At 27.3% G+C, this 22,469-nt stretch overlaps 3 protein-coding genes across 9 annotated transcripts; 1 reads left to right on the plus strand and 2 right to left on the minus strand.

The window, feature by feature from the left end:
• Window positions 1–1,089: 1,089 nt before the first annotated feature.
• On the minus strand, window positions 1,090–14,416 carry wake (wide awake). Of its 6 annotated transcripts, XM_035088715.1 has the most exons (14): window positions 13,486–14,416; window positions 11,677–11,867; window positions 11,468–11,596; window positions 10,401–10,602; window positions 9,488–9,693; window positions 5,575–5,712; window positions 5,058–5,136; window positions 4,784–4,887; window positions 4,315–4,614; window positions 3,772–4,211; window positions 2,621–3,613; window positions 1,689–2,513; window positions 1,450–1,479; window positions 1,203–1,298 (listed from the first exon to the last, which is right to left on the minus strand). In XM_035088715.1, the coding sequence occupies exons 1-14, from the start codon at window positions 13,596–13,598 to the stop codon at window positions 1,290–1,292; spliced, it is 3,759 nt and encodes a 1,252-aa protein (XP_034944606.1). In that variant the 5' UTR covers window positions 13,599–14,416; the 3' UTR covers window positions 1,203–1,289. The 6 variants fall into 6 exon arrangements, with proteins under 6 accessions (XP_034944603.1, XP_034944601.1, XP_034944605.1 ...); XM_035088712.1 differs by having other exon boundaries at window positions 1,090–1,479; window positions 11,677–11,858; window positions 13,486–14,415; XM_035088710.1 differs by having other exon boundaries at window positions 1,090–1,479; window positions 13,486–14,415.
• A 419-nt stretch (window positions 14,417–14,835) lies between these two features.
• rush (rush hour) lies at window positions 14,836–17,381 on the minus strand. 2 transcript variants are annotated; one of them, XM_035088698.1, is made up of 8 exons: window positions 17,111–17,381; window positions 16,746–16,810; window positions 16,280–16,417; window positions 16,140–16,203; window positions 15,744–15,869; window positions 15,562–15,668; window positions 15,201–15,455; window positions 14,836–15,006 (listed from the first exon to the last, which is right to left on the minus strand). In XM_035088698.1, the coding sequence occupies exons 1-8, from the start codon at window positions 17,124–17,126 to the stop codon at window positions 14,977–14,979; spliced, it is 801 nt and encodes a 266-aa protein (XP_034944589.1). In that variant the 5' UTR covers window positions 17,127–17,381; the 3' UTR covers window positions 14,836–14,976. The 2 variants fall into 2 exon arrangements, with proteins under 2 accessions (XP_034944589.1, XP_034944590.1); XM_035088699.1 differs by lacking the exon at window positions 17,111–17,381 and adding an exon at window positions 16,898–16,990.
• Window positions 17,382–17,590: 209 nt separating this feature from the next.
• Window positions 17,591–22,056, plus strand: LOC118070252 (erythroid differentiation-related factor 1). Its single transcript, XM_035088743.1, has 7 exons — window positions 17,591–17,760; window positions 17,828–18,866; window positions 18,939–20,168; window positions 20,242–20,789; window positions 20,889–21,207; window positions 21,296–21,623; window positions 21,685–22,056. The coding sequence occupies exons 1-7, from the start codon at window positions 17,728–17,730 to the stop codon at window positions 21,830–21,832; spliced, it is 3,645 nt and encodes a 1,214-aa protein (XP_034944634.1). The 5' UTR covers window positions 17,591–17,727; the 3' UTR covers window positions 21,833–22,056.
• Window positions 22,057–22,469: the final 413 nt, after the last annotated feature.

Consider the following 22,469-nt stretch of genomic DNA (forward strand, 5'->3'; position numbering starts at 1 on the left):
TCACTTAAAGTAATTTGAATCTTCTATCTATTCGATACACTACTTATCATACACATTTAGGTAATTATTTAAAAATTCCACTCAATCGTTTTAAAAAGTTTTAATTGTCTGACCATTTTCCTAAAAATTATTATTGGAAGCCATAATATTATTGCAATCAAATTTTCTACCTACATTCATAACTAATTAATACTTTGTATTAAATAAATAATTATCAGATCAAAATGAGAAAACATTAAATTTTACATACATTTTAAAAATAATTTCCTATAAAGTAGTCCAGATAGTAAAACTTCTTAAAACTATGTTTGGAATAACTTACAATTGTACCGTTGGTGTTATATTGTTTGGTTCTCAAGTAGACTTTAAAATATTACAATATTTTTTATCATTTATATAACAATATGTTTTAATTTTACTCATAATATATTTTTAAAAATAAGCTCCATTTAATTTTAAAAGCTTAAATTAATTACATAATATAAAATTGAGATCTACGAAGAAATTAGTTATAAATAGTAAAATTATTTTTAACTAAAGCATACGTTTGACATAATTTTTATGCAAAATAATATCAAATTTTTCGTAAATCATTAAATGAATTTATGAATATAAGTTAATTCTATAAATTTATCGAAAATATTTGTTATTACTATAAAAATACTGATCAATACAGCAATAAAATAAATTAATTTTGTTAAATGAATTATTTTTCAATAATTATTCATATAAAACATTTATATATATATTTGTATATATATATATACTATTGACTTAGAGAATTATTATGTTACAATAGTAATTGCTTGATTCTTCAATGAAAACAGTTTAAACAACATGGAATTCAGAACCTCGTTCTATTATTCTAATGTATTCTACTATCCTCAGTCGCTTACATACAGTCTGGTTATATTTGCAATCTCAGAAAATATTTAAAACGAATTTATTACGAAACAAATACATGAGCATTAAACTTGGCATTCACTTAATGTGCCAGTGCTTCTTTCAACTAAGCTATGAATTGAATTAAAGAATTTGGTTTCCCATTTGAGTATTGGTGTTAAAGATTACAAACTGGATTATTATTAATTTTTTTTCCTTTATGTCTTATTTCGATTTTTTTTTGTTTTTCTTTATTTAACGTTATAAATATGCTGTATGTTTACTGCAATGTTCTAGAGCTGCTAAAACATCTTGTTTAAGTCGAACATACAGCCGTCCTTTTTTCCACGGATTTTGAAGTTGGAGCGGTTTGAAATCATCCCTCAAACAACGTTCTCTTGCACCAATTACAGCAACTAAACAGAAGTTTGAAAATTCTTCAGAAGAATAAATCGGTCCATTTTGACCTTTTAACACTACAGCCATATTAAGTTGTTTTACAACTAAATCAACAACTTCCCGAGCGGTTGTTTTAGGTGTTACATGAAGTTTTAAACTTGTACCTACTGCTAAACCAGTATCATAAGCTGCATATACCTGGAAAATTCAATAAAATTTTATATGAATCACCACATATAAAACACTAATATTACTTGTGTGTTAAAAAAATATAAACAGTGATATTTTTTAGAGTATAAAAAATTCTTTAAACATCTTTATTCATTCTTTCAATAAATATAATAGAGTAAATCTTATCATAAAATAATAAATCTATTCAATTTTTATTGTTATAAAATATATCCCACCTGTAGAATTCCAGGAGTATTACCGGATGATGATTGATTCTTAGATTTATCAGAATTGTCGAGGAATGTATTCGAAATTGACGCAATAGTAGCAGTAGGATTTGGCAATTTGACTTTAAAATTATTACAACTGTTAGTTTTGGCAGTCGTACTCAAATAAGAAACTGTATTATAATGTTCACTAGTTGTTGGATTAATAATGATATCACTGCTATTGTTGCCAATACAGAGTAAACTCGTTGTATTCGTTAAAGATGTTGTTGAAATATTCATGAACGGATCATTACATAAACCTGAATTGATGTCAGATTGACACATATTTACTGGGATCATCATTGACTGTTTCATTACTGATAACTGATTTTTAGGTGCACTGTCAGATTTTTTATGTTGATTGGAGGTATAAGTTTCTTCAGATGACGATGATGTCAAATGATCAGATCGTAATTTAGTGGACATTTTATACACATATTCACGATTACTTGATTGCAGAGGTTCTAGATTTGGTGCACTCGAAAAATCATTTCCATTTTTTTTACAATCAATTAAGATATTTCGATGAGAATTAAACGTATTGGTAGATTCTTTAACATTATTTTCGCTTACTAATTGTTGTTCACTCTTACTAAATTCAGAACTTTGGAAAATTTTTGATGCTGAATCATTTTCATTAGGACCTGGCCAACTCCCACGTCCTGAACTGGATTTAACTACCTTTGAATCTCTTATTGGTAGTTGTAATAAACTACGTTTCAGACTGTGGCTACTACTTTGTTTAATGCTTAATAAATTTCTCATAGATATGCCTGCAGCTCCTAAAGATACCTAAAATAAAAATATCGATTTAGTTGTACTTTTTAATTTAACTAATTGGTTTCGAGAAAAAAATAAATAATAACGGAAAAATATGTAAAATGGAAATGAATACTTACACAGTGCGAAGATCCTCTGTCTCTAGCAAAAGTAATCACATCAATTAACCAGCGAGCACCTTTCCAAATATTATTTACATCTGATTGAAGATTTTGAAGTTTTGTTAATTTTTCTTTTGTAGTGATAACTTCTGAAGAACTGAAAGCTTCTCTATAATTTTGTTGGGCTTGAGCAATTTCTAGCTCTAAAATACAACTTAGTTTTGAATAACAATTAACGACATCTTTTTGATATGCATTTAAATGCACCATTTCAAAAACTTGAATTGGAAGAGTTAAAAGATCATCTCTTTGAAGAAGAATCTCATGAGCTCCAGGTACTAAACATACAGTCTCAACAGGAGGCACAATAATAAGAAAAGAAACTTCGCTTGAAAGTTCAATAACTTCTGCATCATAAAGCCGATGAGTTTGAGAATTTTCAGGACTAATATTCATATAAAAAAAGAGACGATGAGCTGCGTTGATAAGTAATTCCATAAATGACTTAGCTTGTTGTGTCGTTTCGATTTCATTTGTTACGTTTTTCTTTTCATCTGTATTAGAGTCTTTATCAAAAAAGTTTACTGAAGTTTGAGAGCCCGTAACTTTTTTAAGAAAACTCCATTCTTCTACAGATACATGGGGATTATCACGAATTTTACAATGGGGTAAGACATTTGGTGCTTTGGACGGCACGACTACTTGAATTAAATCAACACTACTATGCATTTTTAAATAACCAAGATAAAGGCCTCTAGTTAATCCGGTATTGCTTGACTTGTGATAGGCAATTTGATCTGGAATATTTGCCATAAGAATTTCAGCTACATTACTATCATCTTGTAGGATAACTTTTTTTGTTAATTTACTATATGATATCCATCGATTATTAAGCAGTGACATTAATTTAGGAGATTTAATATAATGCACAGTTGAAATCACTAATATTCCCTGAGAATCCTTTATCGGCTTGTAATATATTTGACCAAGATCCTGGATGCTCAATGCATTCTAGAATTAAAAAAATATAATCGTTAAAATAAATTCAAAATAAAAGTATTTGAACATATTATTTGTAAAAAAATTTAAATAATTAAAATCATCAATACAATCATGGATATAATTATCTTTATACAAATAATAATGGAAATAATATCTCGAATATTTACCTGCATTTGGATAATTGCTTGAAGTAATTTTAATCTAAAGTGATTTGTTGAACAGCCTTGACTCTTTTCCATGTTGTTTCGCAGAGTTTTGACATTGTCCCATGTACATGCAATTTTCATAAGCCAATGAAAATCATTATAAATACAACTAGGATAAATCTCATCGATTTCAATTACTGGTAAAAAATCTTCATTCGTAACTAGTATTTTATCATCATGATATAAAAGACAAGATAAATAAATGCCTCGTTTTAAATGTTTTTGAAATTTGCTCGTCGTTGTAAAAAGTTGTTTAATAGTCGTTTTTTTTTTATAATTTCGACGTTGTAATGCTGGAGTATCTTGAGTATATTCTGGACGTTGAATGTCAGCAAATAACGAGTCTAATTGTTTTAATCGACCATCAAACCTGTGTGGTCGTCCATCGATGTCACGCCAACCTTAATAATAAAAAACAAGTAAAATTTCATTATAATAATTACTTCTCAGAAATATAAAAGTTTCGTTTATTAGTATTTATTAATGATATTTTAGAAGACTTACTACTTGGTGTTAAGTAAGAAGGAACTGAAGAAATAAACCTATTATATCCTTTGGAATTTCCTAAACATACTCTAAAAAAGTATTTTTGACCCTGCATAAGTCCATCAATACAATATTCTTTTTGTTTTATATCACTTATTTCTTTTTCACCACTCATTAGTGAAAAATCTTCTTTCGTACTCCATTGTACTTTCAGTTTAGTACATATAGGTTCTGATTTTTCATTTATTTGAAACCTGATGTTAACAGAGTTTACTCCAATTACATCAGCATTTACTACACACAGTGCAGTCAAAGGGCCTGTACGAAAAACCACAAAATATATGTTTATAAATTTAAAATAAACTACTGTCAAGGATGAGTTTTGATGTAAGTCAGTTGACATTAACCAGTAGTTTAAACAATGAATACGTGATAATGAAAAAGACCAGAGAACAGAAAGTTGAAAAGAAAACCAATTAAAACTTACAATGCGTTTTTTCTTGGGCACCGTATGAAAGTAGCATGTTCACAAGTGTTTTATTATTATTGAGCATAGCTATGTCTAGCGGCGAAAACCCATTGCTATTCAAACTGTAAGAAGTAAAACAACTTCAATAAGTATAATCTTTCGTGGAATGATCATACTTTCAATCTGCATAATAATACGATCATTCCCATCCAAATTAGAAAAAAAGTAGAAAATTCTACCTTTTAGTAAAATAACAAGAAAATAAAATCTTATTGGAATTTTAATTTCTTACCTATTGACATTCACATCCGTAGTTTCTAATATAATTTTTACTTCATCTAAACGACCATTTTCAATTGCTGTAAATAAAGCTGAAAATAAAAAAAATTTTATTATATACCAAAGTAATTAAATAATAAAATTAGAATCTATACATATACAAAGTTGTCTATTAGCTTTTTTAAAATCTAGAGATTTTTTTTTGATATGAAAACATCACCTATGTTCTAAATAAAGCATTACACTACGATTTTACTTGTTATTATTCATGGGGAAATCAGTTATACTTAATTTTTTTCCCCAACTATTTTTAGCTATAAAATTCTACAATATTTAAATAATAAATTATGTGTACGAAAATACTGCTAACGAAGATCGCTTAAAGCCCCATTCTTTTGCAATATATCTTATTTTTAAACTACAATAAATAAAAGATAACATATTTAAATATAGAATTAACATAAAAAAGGTAATAACATCAGTAAAATAACATTTATTTAATACATAAAAAAATAAAACTCAAAAAATACCCTGCGTTTGAGAATTTAAAGATGTTTGATTAATCAATGGATTAATAGCTCTAATCAACACGTGGTTATTTTCTTGATTTTGTTGTTGAAAATAATTTCTTCTTTTCCCAAAGCCATCCATTTTATATGTTTTTGAATCTGTCGAAAAAATAATCAAATAAAATTAGACTAAAAAGCTTAAAAGAAATAAAATATCTGTAAAAAATAAAATTAAATGCCGAAATCTAATATGAATAATTTGCTTTACCAATATATTATGTGAAAATATAGAAAAAAAAATCGTATAAACGAAAAAATTATAATGGAATTTAATGTGATTTAAGCTTAAGATTAATCCAAATAAAATTAAAGTTAAATGCCAATAAAAATTCTGAAGGAAAAACATACTAGTCGAGACATCAACGTCTTGATGATCATCAACAAGGGGTCGAGTCTTAGATGTATTAGCTTTATTTTTCTTTTGTAAAGTTACTTTCTTATTTCGAAACCATGAAACACTGAATTTATCATCTTCATTGTGTTTTTTCTTCGAATTCATATTTTGATATGCATAGCTATTGGGCACTTCTAATTTCTCATAAAGTATACTTTTTTTATCATAATCGCACACTGTTTTATTGTAATTAATTGTTACTTTGTCATGATTAATGCTACACTCTTTGTTTTCAACTTCACATTCCTCATCAAGAGTCTCATCAAACAAATAATCTGCAAGAGTTGATTCCAATGATAAATTAAGTACAAAGCTTGGATTTTCATATCCATTTTGATTTTGGTAGCTTTCGTTAATAAAATCATCAGCATATTTTGTCATTTTTTTATTTTTGTCAATTTTTTCTGATGTATTAATATTATGACTACTTGTTGTTGCACTAGTAGCACCAGAGACAGAAAGTTTAGTTGTAAAGTTGTCGATTACACTATGAATATCAGTTGTTGAGTCTGTACATTTGTCTTCTATCAGACAGCTCTTTGATGATTTTAAGGATGTTTTATTTTCAGATCCTGAATTAAATATATCTGTTTGATTTCTCATTTTTGAAATTAAAGAAGCTGGTATTCGAAAAGATTTTGTTCTTTTCAAATTAGAGGATTTTAAAGAATTAGCGATATTTCGACGACTAATCGATTGAATCTTCGAACTTTTTAACTTGGTAGATCGAATCTTCATATTTTCAAAGTATCAATCATTTCCAGTTCATGGTTAATAAAAAATAATCTCCAGCCATTACAATAAGATACACAACAACTCCAATTCACTTGAGTAATACTACGGAAGTATATAATTGTATCCACTTTGTAAATAACGAAGTATACAAATTATTCAATTATCTGAATAAACACGTCTTAATAGTGCACTGATTGCTAACAATTTTAGAAAATTTTTATAAAATATTATTATAATAATGCTAGTCACTAAATATTCTTTCTAACTATGTACATCATAACTATTTGGGCAGTCCTACGGACCACAAACTATTGGGCCGTAACTCTCTTTCCATGTGTCCTCGACCCAAACTATCAACAGCTGCGTCAAGTTCCCCCTCCCATTCTTTTTCCGTTACTACTTCTTTCCTCAACCATATTACCGGTACATTGTATGTATACAACTATACATGAAAATTATTTCATAGAAAAAATTATCATATTTAAAATTATACATTTTTTAGTAACATATTATTATCATGGGAATTTCCAGTAAATGTAGTAGATTTACTGTTAATAGTTTCCCATTATGTTCTTAATAAAAAAAAGTGAGCTACTAATCCGATTGAAAGTTGCTCGTAATTAAATTTTGTTAATAACATTATTGACACATACTTGATTAAAAAATTGTAAAATTTATAAAATTATAAAGTGTACATAATTGTAATGCAGGCATTGATCGAATTATTTTCAAAATATGTCGAGAAATATTGTTTGATTTATTTTAAATATTTTTATAAATAATTTTTATTATAAATATCCAAGTAAAAGAAACTTGTTGCTATAAATGTAAATTTTAATAGTGCTTTTTTGTTAAATAGAATAGAATTAGAACAAAGGATTTTTGGTTATGCCAAAAATACGTTCTTTAAAGTAACCATGACTGCACTATATAAAACAATGCCACAATCGAATTACGTCTAAATCTTGTTTCTTTTATTTGAGTATCAATCTCATTTAAATTATCGAAGATTAGAGTATTTGAATAATTATTTAAATTAGCTTAGACTGTAAATTTATATTCTATTTTCTACTAACTTCATCTTAACCCTATCAATATTTCAACGAGCTGAGTCAAGTGTAAATTAATTACCTTTTTTTATTTTTATCACAATCTCCAAAACTAAAGTATAAAATAATAACTCTTTTTTTTATAATCTCCATATAAAGCAATTTTTCGTTTTTCAGGGGCTCCTTGTAATAGCAAAATTGTCTGAAAAACTCATGTTGAAAAGGAGATAAATCACTGAAGCTTTCACTGGTAATACAAAAAAAGTGTACTTTTAACTGATTTTTCACGTTAAATTACCAAGACAAGAAAATTTATGAGACCCACATAAAAACTGAATAAACCTGAACAGTCGGAGACAACGACTGAAGAGTGCATTTGACTACTATACATATAACAGTTGGGCCCTTGCGGGCCACTTGCCTGTTCCTGTCAGCGAACTACCTGTAGTATTAAGTGAAATTTACCTGTATTCGTACGGTTTGTACTTTCTCGGGGCCTCACATGTAGGTAAACAAACACAACAATGTATTCCATTGTAAGTAAAATTAGTATGATTACTATTAATTAATTAATTGAGCTAATAAAATAAAAAAGATAACCTTGTTTTATCAACCAATATATTGTTTATTAGAACGAATTTTTTAGATACTTTCAACTCAGTTTTTAATTGTTGCAACATTAAATATAAATCTAAAAATCTTATCATTCAAAGTTGTAGATACATTTTTTTAAATATATATTTGTTTTGATTTCCAATACCAACATCATATTGATGAAATTTTATAAAGGATAATTACACTTAATATCTTAAAAAATTTCGAAATTGGCAAATTAAAAAAAAACTTGACATTTTAATCTTTTTAATTTTTAGTTTATCTTTTATAGCATTTTTGCTTCTGTATGTTAAATAGTTATATTTTAAAAATATTAAATAAATATAAAATTATTTAAGATAAATTCCTACCATAGATTATTTTTCATTGCTGAACTACTCATGTGTTCAGCCAAATACACACACACATATTTGTATGTATCTATATAACTTATATGTTACAGTTTAAATCGCCATATTTGTTAGAATCAAGGCTCACTCCGGTTCTGACGATTCAGACATTTATGCAATACTGCAACGTTAGTACTGTGTAATACACTACTTTTGAGCAAGGCTTCAATTTATCAAAAATAAACGTACAATAGTGAATTCATTGTTGCATCTCCACTTAGATGATGTTCTTGAGTATCATATGACCTGACTATATGACCTAAAAACAGAGCTGGCCAATAAAGTATTAGCAGATCTATTAGAAGATCCAGCTATGAAAAAATCTTCATTAAACTACATATTAATTTACTTTAGAAAAGTATTTTTTTTAATTAAAGGCACCCAGGATTTCATGTTTACAAAGATAGCATCCACAAGCATACTATAAATATTTATTGGAGTAGAGGCACCTGTTAAGTTAACTGATAACCCCACATTAAAGGAATTCATTAAATTTATTCTTAAAAAATAACTAGAGCAATTAAAAGAATTCCAATTGTTGATAATTAGTTAAGCAAAATTTAGTTATAAAATTCATTAGATAAGATATAAGCATCGTGGAACTGAAAATTTTAATTACTATGATAACAATGTTTTAAAAGCTTTCTCAAATAACTTTTCTGCTTTAGTTTGCTAATTAAAAAAAAACTTACCTTCATTACTAGCTTGGACATCTAATTCACTTTCACGTTTTTCATTGCATCGTTGAAGTTGTTTAATAGTTGCATTTTTATGGTCGGCAGCAATAGTATTGTAGTTTTTTAAACTATTGAGACTATCAATAGAAGTACTTTTTGGCATTGACAAAACTAATGAAGTTAAATTCATCAATCTAAATATTGTAGTATTATCATCATACCTATAAAAAAGATTATTGCATTTAATCCAACTGAATATAATCAATCTAGAAGATGTTTCCAAAATACTTTATTTATAATTCTAAATATCTGCTACTCCAAAACATAATAAATTCAGTTTCCAACTAATTTGTAATATTACAATCAAGTAGAACTTCATAATGATTGATGTTAGTTGTTATCAACTAATATCAAAGTTAGATTATAATACGCAAGTTCTTATTGAAGGAATAACAACAAAAAATTATACTGGTTGACATTAAAGTTAATCTCTCTTTTAAGACCAGGTGGCTAAATCATTTTGAACTCGTTATTATAGGATTATACCTAAACGAGTGAGGCTTTTACTCAATAAGGGTCTTATTTAGTGACTAACATAACAAAAGGGCAAAAGTACAAAATTCTGTCGAATATTACAAAACATCTGATCAATGTATTCAGTGTTGATTTAACATCGGACAAGAAAGATGAGTCAATTTTTTTTAAAAGGATAATTATAAGATGTATGAAATAATTTCACTCCAAAATAATAAATAGCTTAAAGCTGAAAAGTATTGCAAGTATAAAGATTTAAGTAATAACTAGAATCTAAATATTGCAAATAATTTTTTAAGAAAATTTATTAATATTATTCGAATCTAGATATCTAAAATAAAAAATATTTGAAACATTTATATGTATTAGTATGAAATAAAATATTTAATAGTACCTTTCCCACAGTAATCCATGAGACATTTTATGATTCGAATAATCGTCGGTTCTTTGGTTTAATAGTTTTATCAATTTTTTTATCAACTGGGAACCATCTGGAATATTATGTCTACTTGGTGTACTACGACTATTATTAGAACTTTTATTTTGAACAGTATTTGGACAACTATCTTCAAGGGCTCTGGATGTTTCATTACATCCTGTAACAATTAACAGTCATTGTTTATCTTCTTATTGTATAAAAAAACTACAAATCATTTATAAAATACTAGCATTGCATTTGAATTTATTGGTTTCGTTTCTTAAAACACAAAGCTATTGTACGATGAAGAGTGTAGAATACAAAGAGAACAATAGCACAGAGATTGTCCTGAAAAAAAAAGAAAATAAAACTCTCTCCACCCTATAGATAGATTGCAATGGACTGAGAATAAATATTATTCTACATATAGGGTGAAATTTTCATTAAAATGATATGATTTTTATACATTAGATGTATTTTATTTATTGATTGATATTTTTACCAATAATGTTAAAATTGTTGTCAACCTATAATTTGCAAAGATAAAAAATAGAGGAAAATAAGATAGACATGAATACAAGGTAATATTGAATGTGGCTGTTATTACATGAAAACAGCATGAATGAATTTCTGAGAAGACAATCACATAAAAAATAATGATTAGTTTATGGTTGACTGTGATGTAAATTTATGTACCATAGAAACAGTGAATCAAAGACAATAAAATGGCTCTCATTAGTTAACTATAATGTAAATTTACATTTAAAAAAAGTTAAAAAATTTCGTGTTATTTTTTATGCTCTCTCAGTGATTTTCTTTGAATGTTGTTGGCGATTTAAAGCAGATGGATGTATCTATTGAAAAAGTTTTCACGTAAAGGTAGTTATGATACAATTTTTGATATATAGATATTTCTGTCTTGATAAATTCTTGATGAAATCTACTTTCAATATGATGTAGGGTGATAGGTATATATCAGATTTGTATCGAATAGAAACAAAATCAAATTACTAGGAAAAATCTTGTATAAAAAGCAATATTACCTGATACTTCATTCGTAGATACAATCCTAGGTACTGGTGATGTATTGTTTTTAATCATAACATTAGATGGATATGTATTGCTTGTGAATGAAGATTCTGGCTGTTGATTATCATCATCTTGATGTTCAGCTATTCATAAAGTTTAATAAAAACAGTCATATAACTTTAATTAATTAATTTCGCTAAATTATTTCATGTCTTTAGCTTACGGTAACTACTGGTGGCATAGTTGACGTCAATTTGTTTTTTTAACACATTCACATTCGGTACTATAATTGCAGGTAAAGTTTGAGAACGTAGAAGAGGAGGTGGTTTATAATGGCCATCTCCATGATCAGTATTTCTCACTGGGTGACCTTTTACAGCTCTTACTGGCTGTACACATTCTTCACTAGTGAGACTAAAAACATGTAATTTTCTGAAATTTGATTTCGCCTAGCTTTATTACTTAAACAATAGCACAATTTTCTTCGTTAACCAATATTGTGTCAGATAAAAATCTAAACTGAAGGATATATTTTCAGTTTTTTTTTTCAAATGTGACCTTCTTGATTTTGTATTATATATATATAAGTAAAAATCAATCTGTTTGATAAAGACTGTGAAAAAGTGACTTCTCTGTCATTTTTTCATTCAAGAATTAAAAAAAAACACTTATTGTAGTTGTAAGTACATGTCAACCAATATTATCACTAGGACATAAAGTTATTTTTTTTTGTCTTATTTAATAAAAAAAACTTAAATTGAAAGTATTGAAAGACTTTTCTTTATTAGGATGCTTGTATTGAAAGCTCAATAAATGTCATTCGGTTAAAAACATGACAAGGCTGATGATTCAATTTACAAGAATCCACCTTCTATACGACAGAAAATAAATTTCTTCATGTTTGATACTTTTTTCCTTAGATTCCATCAAATTGAAGGTATGAAATATTTATTCTAAAAAAAAACCTTGTTTAAAAAACTAATATAAATTCTATATCGATTTAGTTATCAGCAAGTAAAAATAGTTTAATGATCAACACTAGCTGATCATCTACATCATATTATTTTTGCTGAGTCTGTAATATTTGTAAATAATATTTATATTCTGAAGTAATCCTTTCTAAAGCAATGCAATTTTATACAACTAATGATATTAATTGAGTTTTTTTAAGTCGTTGAACTTACTAAAATAAAATCAAATAAAATAAAATTGATAAGTTCTCTAGCCTTTTACTATTCAGATGTGATCATCATCGGATTAAAGTTTCTACAATTTATTTTTCGATGAATCCTTTTTAAATTCCAATTATTGGAGAATTGATGATGGGTAATTTTATCCTAACGACATTTTTGAGGGAAAGATTTTATAAAGCACCAGTGTTTGGTTAAGTTAAATCTTGCATTGAGTTAAATCTAATTTGTATACACAATAAAATTGAATTTGACGAGTAAATTTTTTTTATTATACAACAATTTATGTTGTTTGCAGAATAAATTTTACTCTGGTATATAACATAGATGGTGATTTCACGAACTAAATCAAATCAATCTATATGATTACTGTTTATCTTAGAGACTATAGTATGGAGGAATTGTAAACATCGAGGATTTTGTTTTTTTTTCCAGAAAGAGACTTTAATCAATTATAAAATGAAAGCTAATCCTGATTACTCGTGACTGATAAGTGTAATTATTAATTACAGTATCAAATAAATTTATATATTTTTATAAATTAGTAAGTAAACAAATGTATCAGAATAATATCCATGGAATTACGTAACTTTTGAAAGAAACTTTAATGAATTGTTTTTTTAATAAATATAAAATATTTACTGTGCCGATATGTGAAAGCTATGTTAATAACACTGATAGAAAATTTATAAAGAAAAAAAAAATTGTTGTAAAGTATATTTATTACGGTTTATTTACCAACAAAAAATATTTATAAAAATATGAAAAGTTAAACTTATGAAATGTCAATTAATAATAATACATTAAAAATTTTTAATTAGAAAAAATAGTTTATAACTTACTTTTTCTCCTTTTGACCTTGTTTTTTCTTTTTAAATGCTTTTTTCACTCGTAGAAGTAAAAAAGCTGCTCTGTCAATTGTTAATCCTGGTGGTGGTTTATCTTTGTTAGGCATGTTGACAGTTTATTTAAGTCTTGATTTTATTTCTAATACACTTTCATAATTAGTATATTTCCTTAAGTAATTTTTTATCCAACATTTTACTGTCTTATAAAAATGATTATGAAAATTTTATTAACAAATTATCTAAACCATCTTCTTTTTCACAAATATGTTTCAGATATTTATATAAGTTATCACCTACGATTAATTGTCAATTAGGTAAAAAAAAAACAATTTTAAAAGAGGAAAAAAAAAATATGTAATATAATCAATTATTTCACAAGAAAATGTTTGACATGTTGAAAATAGCACCGAAAAATATGATTTGAAAATATAATTCATAGAAGTAGTCAAAGCAATGATAGTAATGTATAAGTAGAACAAATAGCAAGAAGAGAGGAAGGATAACGTAATAAAAACACCCTGAGCAGATAGATGCTCCAAAGGTGCAATGTATACGTCACAATGTCTGAAATCAAATTGACACTGCGTCGACGCAGCTATCGTGATGATTGATAACAACTATATGATATAATCGTTGACTTATGTCTTAGACTTTCGTCTTTTTTACTCGACAGAAAAGTTTTTTATCTGCATGAAGAAAATACTTATCATATATTATAACCAATCGCTATTGTTACTATAATCATTGTTATAAAATGTCTCATGTTGAACTATTAAAAATCGTTGAACTTTTATTTTGATAAGACATGTTCAGTAAAATTCTCGTAATCTTAAGTTCGATGGTTTCTAGTTTTCCAACATATGTAGAAATAGTTTCCTTTTTTTCAAGATTTCTGGAAAACTACCCCTTTTATTGTTGATGTAATGTTATGGAATATATGTTTTTATTAAAAATTAAAAGTATATTCTAACAAAATCAAGAATAATTTTATTCGATAGATAAGTTTAATAATTTTTATTTTAGTCGATGTTTGTGTCCTTTGCTTTTCATATTTTAGTATTTTTAAGAAGATAAAATTCAAGTTATTCATTCAAGCATAAGATAACAATCTACAATCTTGAAAAAAACAAATTCTAATCGTTAGAAGATAATGTATTTCACAACGTATTGATTAGTACAAAAACAAATAATTAATGTTGAGGATGTAAAATAGAAAAACGAGTTCCAATACAAGCTTGTAAAATTATCTTTATTAATGTGAAACGAGCCATAAAAACATTAAATGGTTATTTACATAAGAATTAAAATTCACATCAATTATCGAAATATGATAAAAAAATAATTCATCATGTGAAAATGACTACTTCATATATTTAAAATTGTTCGAAGGTGTAAAAATTTTAGATTTAAAGTTAATTACTAATTTATAGTAATGTGATTTGATGGATACTTTACTTAATTTTCATTGGATATTATGTGCAGTTTTTATGGAGCAAGCACTGAATAGAATTTCGGCTGTAATATACAAAAATAACATGATACCAAATATCTATTAATATGTTTTTGGAATAATATATAAAGAATTTAAAAACAAAAAGTATTTTTACTTTCAAAATGAAATGAAGGTATTGAAAGTGAAATATCTAAACAGTACTTTTTGTTTTCAAATTCTTTATATACAACAATGACAATAAATAAATATAGTTTACCTCATCATGCTTTTCATCTTTACTATTTTCATCTTCGTCTCCAGAACTATCACCACCTGAACTATCTGCTAAATTACGTTGTTGTTCCGAAGTCGAAAAACTATTTATATCTATTGATGTTGCTTTTATTTTACTGGCAGCATCATAACATTGTAAACAAACTCTGACAGCTTTTCCGTTTCCTTGTCCAGGTAAGAATAATTTTTTATTACTACATGGACCACAGACTACAGCACCACATTGTCGACAATGATGCTAAAAATTGTGAATAAAAAAATATTTAAAAAGTTTGAAGAAATTTATTATTTTTTAGTTCATTAATAACTTTTTATGGAAGATAAAAAAATTTTTTGCTACTCACTCGTCGGTTTAGAACCGTAAATTGTGTTTTATTACAATGCATGCAAATAGTAGCTTCATTATCGGGAACCCAAACTGCAGCATGCACTTCTACTGGCTTTTTACCACCTAAAAAATAAATTATGAGTGTATTTATTTCTAAATAAACGATATTACTTAGACAAAAATGAATTAATTATTTACTTTTTCGCAATAAGTCTTCTATGCATTTTGTGATATGAGCCATCCATTCTTGTTTCTCTGTTGCAGTAGCAGCATAAACAGCAAATGATTTTGTTACTGTTTTTATGAGCCACCCGTTTCGATATTCTAAAAATAGTTTACACTCACTGATAAGTAATATTATCTGAAAGTCTTTTTATTTCAAGTGTTAACTGAACTTATTATCAAATTATGAAATAAATTTTTTTCATATAATTTTGTTGTTAAAATAATGAAATTTTTGAAGTACATAAATTTTCATTAATTTAAATAAAATTCACAAATAAATAAAAGATAATTCAATGATAAACTTAAAATAATTAGCATTGATTTTGAAGTAAAGCATTTTATGAAAATTCTGGCAAAAAATAAACTTACGTCCTTCATCTACTAATGATTCCAACTTGACTTCTTCTAAGGGTATAATGTGCTGTTTATTATACTGTTGTAAAAAAAAATAAACGCAAATAAATAATAAAAATAAAACTAACAAAAATTTCATATTATCTTTTACTAACCTTTTTCTTATTTATTACAATATTGCCATAAACTAATATATCGTTAAATAGAAAGAACTGCCGTGGTTTTGATTTTTTTCGACACATTTTTATCAACACTCCTTCACCCACCAAAACTCTCCCAGGAACTGCCAAAGACTAAAAACAATACAAAGTATGTTATTGATACAAAATAGATAAAAGTACTAATTATCCGCAATTACCAAATAAAAATTTTTTTCTGGAAATTAAACTTTTTTTGTAAACATTATAATTAAGAAATTTACAGTTATAATACTTCGTAAAATAAAAAATCAAACAATTAAATTTTTTGCTCCAAAATATCCTAAAAAGCTCCATAAAGCTTTCAGTATTGATATGACAGAAACAACTTGTCGTAGGTGTTTATTGTAATATACAAACATACAATACTAGGGAGTTATTTTTTTTTTAAAAACACTCAATAATAATGGAATTAACATTTTACCTGACCCGAACTACCAAAGCAGTTTTCCACCATTGCGATACGTCTTGCATTAGCTTCACTGTTTACTGTAAACGTTAAAAATAAAAATTATCATTATATTATAATTAATACATGCTACTTGAATTAATTTTTTGATGGATTATATTTTATACCAAAAACTTTCAAATCATTATGTCAACAAACCATCCTTTTAATCTTATAGTCACTTAAATATTTTCTTTAATTAATTCAAATGGAATAATTTAAGATTTAATTGAATAATACTACATTACTCATAAAACTAAGATTTATGATAATAACTATGATCCCCACATTGAAAATCTCGTATAATTAAGAAAAAAGAAAAAATATAAGTGACAACTAACCAAGTCGATCAACCATGATGTAAAATGTGTCATAGGCACAACACTCAAAATACTTTCTAAACTTAATTACTAATAATAAAAACTTTCACATCTATTTAACTCGTATCAACTATTATGTATATTTAATATACACGGACATTTTAAATCAATGTATTGAGTGAAATAAAGTACTTTTTTTCTTTTGTACTTAATTTTTGTTAAAAAATTGTCTCAACTTATTGTAAAACACTCAGCCACAAAAATGGCAGTCCATTACCAACAGAGTAAATCTGTTTATTGATAGCAATGTGTCGGCCATAGACTTGAACAAGATGGTGGTGATGTGCCTGAAAATCGTCCTCAAGATTCTCGCGCATGCGCACAGCTGAGATTTTATTATCTCACGGATGATAATAAAACGACGCAAATAGAGACAAAGAACTATGCCGCCATCTTTTGATATAATATTAAACTTCGAAGAAATCAAAATAGATTCTCCAGGTATGGTTTGTTTTCCAAATAGATGTTTCTGGTGGATTCTACACTATTCTCTTTGAAGACCTTTTAAAAACGTTATTCATTCGCAAAGTAGTTGAATCGACGAAATCAAAAAATCGTAAAAAATTCATCAAAACATTATGATTGATACATCGGATGGAAATTCAGACGATGTAAGAGTGTCATTCATTAAAATTCATTTATATCGAATTCAATTATTTAAAAATATTTCTTTTGCAGCTTAAACTCACGTCAGTGTCTTTAGATACGTCAACAAAATTAGTAAAATCAACAGCGGTTGTAAAGTACTCAACATTTCCAAACCCCGCTACTTTTGCACAACTTCAATGTAATACTAATTTAAATCTACCTCCAAGTAATTGGTTGAGTAGTTCTGCTGAAAGCTACGGTCTCCAGAATGTTTGGTGTCATAACACAGGTTTTTCCAGCTTTCGCATGGCTCATATGTTCCCTGACTGTGTTGGAGAAGTAGATGTAGTTTCTGATGCTGAAAACATCAAAAAGCTACTCAAAATGCCATATTCTCAGGGTGTTATATCGATGATAGTTCATAGAATTGAAAACACTTTATTACTAGATGATTTTGATATTCATAAATACCTTTTACGCCAGGCAGAAAGTGATTGGAAGTGGCTGAAAGATTTCATTTATGAACATGTTTTTCACAATGCAGAAGATAGAGAAAAACGACTTTATCATAAAATAAATAGTAGAAATGCACTGCAACAGAAAAACTTGGTATCGAAATTTTTATACCACTCATTAGTTCCTGCAGAAAATCAACCTCTAACAAAACAAGAAAAGCCACCTTTACCTTTAGAAGTTTCAGAACCAAAACTACCTGAGCCAACTAATGAAGAGAAATTACCAGATCCTGGATATGATCATAATTTTGCTAGAAATGTGGTTTGGACTTTTGAAAACATTCAAATGCTGATAGGTACTGATATGCCAATTTTCGGTGGCAAAACTCATCCCTGTATCAGTTTAAGATTAAGAGACATGAAGAAACCTATTAATGTCCTCACTGGAATTGATTACTGGCTTGATAATTTAATGTGTAACGTGCCCGAAGTGGTAATGTGTTACCATCTTGATGGGATAGTTCAAAAATATGAACTCATTAAAACAGAAGATCTTCCCAACATGGATGATGCCAAATTTAGTCCAAAAGTCATCAGAGATGTAGCTCAGAATATATTAAGCTTTTTAAAGAGTAATGCTACTAAAGCTGGACATACATATTGGCTATTCAAAGGTAAAGCTTTTAATATTTATTTATGATACAAATGAACAATCAATTTTTTTTACCTAATTTTTATCATTGTAGGAAAAAACGATGATGTGGTTAAGCTTTACGATCTAACGTCACTCTGTGGTGATGTATCAGACGATAAAGGACAAAATCCATTTACTGTACCAGTAGCGATGCTTTTATATCGAGTTGCAAGGAACATGAAATATTCATCTGATAATAGAGGACATCAGGGTACCATTCGAATGCTTTTAAAAAACTGTATCCATTTATTGGCTCGTGAAAAATATCCTCAAATTGTTACTTCAGCACACTTTATGTTGTCAGATTTATATATACCTGCAGATACTGATCCCGTGTCTCCAGTTTTAGTGGATCAAAATGAAGATGATCAAAACGAAGATACTCAAAGTGAATGTAGTACTAATCAAGAAAATGAAAGTTCAGAGTATTCAGAAAATGATGTAGAAGCAAGTGCTACGGTTAAGTCACTAACATTAACTTACATAAAAGATGAATCTGAGCAAGAAGTAAAATACAAACCTCCAGTTATAACTGGAAGTATTTTAGAAAGATGTCGAACTGCTTTAAGTCATGTATCTCATGGTTTGGAGTGTTTGAAATATTTCCCAAATGATTTAGATGAACAGGAACAAGAAAATGAATCAAAAAATACAGATAAATCAAAAACTATGGATAATTCAAGCAGTAAACATGTTGAAGAAACTCAGAATTCAGCAAAACCATTTGAAGCCATTCCAATGCCGTACTATTCTTTAGAAAAATCAAAAGATCAAGCTAATTTGTCCAGTCCAAATCTCAAAAAAAAAGAAAAGAAAAAAAAGAAGAAAGAAAAAACTGTGAAAGAAAATGTCTCGAAAGATATTGTTGATACTAGTCCCAAAGCTTTGATTTGCAAATCGAAAGTTGAAACTCTGCCAACATGGCAAGCTCCTAAAAGGAGCGATAATTTAAGTTGGAAAGCACATTTGAAAATTTTATTATACGAAAAAGCTTGTTTAATTTTTGGAGTATTATCTGAGTATGAATTTACTCATGAAAGATTTGGAGCTTCCTTGAGATACATAAAAAACGTTTTGAAGTGCCAGAAAATTCTTGAAATATTTTGTGGTCAACCAAATGAAAAGTTGATTAGTTATTTATTAGGAAGGGCTGGAGATATTTGTTTTAGAATAGTACAACATTGGAATAAGATTGAAAGTCACAGAGAAGCATATGAGAGCACCGATGATATTGAAGAGAAGATACTTAGCGAATTTTCAAAAGCAGAAGATATTGATATCAGTGAGTATAATTTTTTATTCACTAATACACTTTTCGTTCTGATCTCCATAGTAATATATTTATTTCATTTCAGATGTCATTGAACTCTTCCCAAAAATTTTAAATAATCTTGAACAAACACTTATAGCATCTTTCCAACTCTATGAAAAAGCATTGTCATTAAATCCTACAGAAAACGATAAAGATAATCTATTACGACGTCTCGGAAATATTCATAATGAACTTGGAGTATTTTATATGAACCAAGCAATGTCTAAGTACAGTCAATATGACTTAGATAATTTATCTGAACCACCAGAAGTTTCAAATTTATTGAAAAAATCTATGAAACATCTAGAAGATGGTATCAAAGCATTTGAAGTAGTTCATGATGAGGTTAATTTAGCTCTGTTACATTCAAACACTGGCAGGTTAATGCGTCTTTACGCTCACATGAACGCAGAAAAACAGTCTGAGGAGCAAATGTACTATAAAAAAGCTGTTTCTAGTTATCAAAAAGCTCTCCAAGTTTTAGGTACGAAGAAAACAAGTCCTTCGACATGGGATGTCGTTACTTGGGATCTTTCTACCACACTTTTTTCTATGGCTACTCTAGTGCAAGAGTATTCTAGTTCTGATAAGGTGAATAGTTTTTATACATTTTTATTTATCAATATTAAATTTTTTAAATTAAATAAAACCTAATAATTATGCTTTTTTTTTCAATGATACATGGATCAGACGGATGATGAAATGGAAAGAGAAGTTGTAGAAATTCTCCAAAAGGCATTAAAGTACTGTGATCCGGAAATTGCTGGCTCTAAAAAGCCAGTATACGAATTCCGAGCAGCTATAATTCATCATCGATTAGGGTCTCTTTATCATCGCGTTTACCGTGAAATGGATGCTGATGCTGATCCTGTAAAGCGTAAAAATAGTTTGCAATTGAGTAAACTGTATTATGAGAAAGCTGCTAATCTCTTATCAACTCTGGAACAACCTAGAGAGTATTTATCTGTTCAAATGGAGCGTGAAGCACTTTGTGAACATCAAGCATGGGGTAAATTTACTTTAAAAAAGTTTTTATTACAAATTGAAAATGAAGTACTATTACTTTGTGTGTATTAATTAATGTTTGACTATTTCAGTCTCATCAAATTATAATGCAAAAATAAAAGCCTATCAAAGTGCATTGGAATACATGTTACAATGTGAATCGATACTTAAAGAACTTATTGAAAAATTTAAAGAAATAAAGCAAGAGAAAGAAACGAGAGAAATAAATAAATCAACAGATAATACCAATAATATAACAGAAGAAAATTCATCAGATAAAGATAATATTGATGAAGAAGATAAACTAAATGAAGATGAAGAAAAACTTATTCAATTATTGGAACAGAGACTTCAAAATGTTTTGAAATCTTTAACTAAGTTATGTCTGGGCAAACACAACACTGCTAACAGTAAAAAAGAGTAAGTTATGGCAAATAATAAATACTTAAACATATTTTATTAATTATTATTATTATTTTAGGATTGAAAATATGACCAATGTCTACAAATTATGCTACAGTAAAACATTGAGACAAGATCAGAAGTCTGGAATGGATTTATTATATCATATGTATGAAGTTTTGAAAGATATTAGTCCAAGAATTCGTGATATACAAGAAGTAAATTAGTGTTTAATTATTTATTTTTAAATAATATAATTTATTCAAGATAAAATATTATAAATTTTGTTTCCGTACTGTAAATAGATCGTAAAAATTTATACTTAATTCAAAAATAGTTATGAAACATATTTCTCATAGGCTTTTTTATTGCTAGCTACTATACATTGATGGAAGTGAAAAAAAATAACCAGGCAGATTTATTTTTAACTAAACTGTATTTACAATTTTTATGATACACAATAAATAACCTTTTTTATTTACATTGAAATATTTATTAATCCCATAAATGGATATTTTTCATATAAACAAATACTTTTATGTTAATAAATATAAAATTTTCTTTCAAATAAACCCCCATATGACCACTTTTCAATAAGAATAAGGTCATTGAAAAAACAATACGTACATGGTATTAAAAAATCATTAAATTTTGCATTAAAAAAATGTTATTTATTAAAATATTTAATTTGCTATCAATTATTAAAATTATAATCACATAAATTTATGTTTATTGTTAATAATCATATGAAAATCATGTTAATAATGCATTCGCGCCTTCAAAGTAACGAAGAAAGATTTCAATGTCATAAATTCGTCGTTTTACTGTCGACTTTTGGACACAAAAATCGACACATGATATAGG

This window comes from Chelonus insularis, unplaced genomic scaffold (genome assembly GCF_013357705.1).
Source record: "Chelonus insularis isolate UGA/USDA-ARS -01 unplaced genomic scaffold, ASM1335770v1 contig_568_pilon, whole genome shotgun sequence".
NCBI lineage: Eukaryota > Metazoa > Arthropoda > Insecta > Hymenoptera > Braconidae > Chelonus > Chelonus insularis.

Excerpts from the sequence above, each read along its gene's own strand:
- wake (XM_035088710.1), bottom strand. The coding sequence starts at position 13,598 with ATGCCTAACAAAGATAAACCACCACCAGGATTAACAATTGACAGAGCA. Across the intron at positions 3,614-3,771 it reads AAGCAATTATCCAAATGCAG|AATGCATTGAGCATCCAGGA; the intron begins GTAAATATTCGA and ends TTTTAATTCTAG. Across the intron at positions 1,480-1,688 it reads ATACTCCTGGAATTCTACAG|GTATATGCAGCTTATGATAC; the intron begins GTGGGATATATT and ends TGAATTTTCCAG.
- LOC118070252 (XM_035088743.1), top strand. The coding sequence starts at position 17,728 with ATGATTGATACATCGGATGGAAATTCAGACGAT. Across the intron at positions 20,790-20,888 it reads AGTATTCTAGTTCTGATAAG|ACGGATGATGAAATGGAAAG; the intron begins GTGAATAGTTTT and ends TACATGGATCAG. Across the intron at positions 21,624-21,684 it reads ACTGCTAACAGTAAAAAAGA|GATTGAAAATATGACCAATG; the intron begins GTAAGTTATGGC and ends TTATTATTTTAG.
- rush (XM_035088698.1), bottom strand. Across the intron at positions 16,418-16,745 it reads GCTTTGGTAGTTCGGGTCAG|TCTTTGGCAGTTCCTGGGAG; the intron begins GTAAAATGTTAA and ends TATTGTTTTTAG. Across the intron at positions 15,007-15,200 it reads AAGATGAAAAGCATGATGAG|CCGAAATTCTATTCAGTGCT; the intron begins GTAAACTATATT and ends TGTATATTACAG.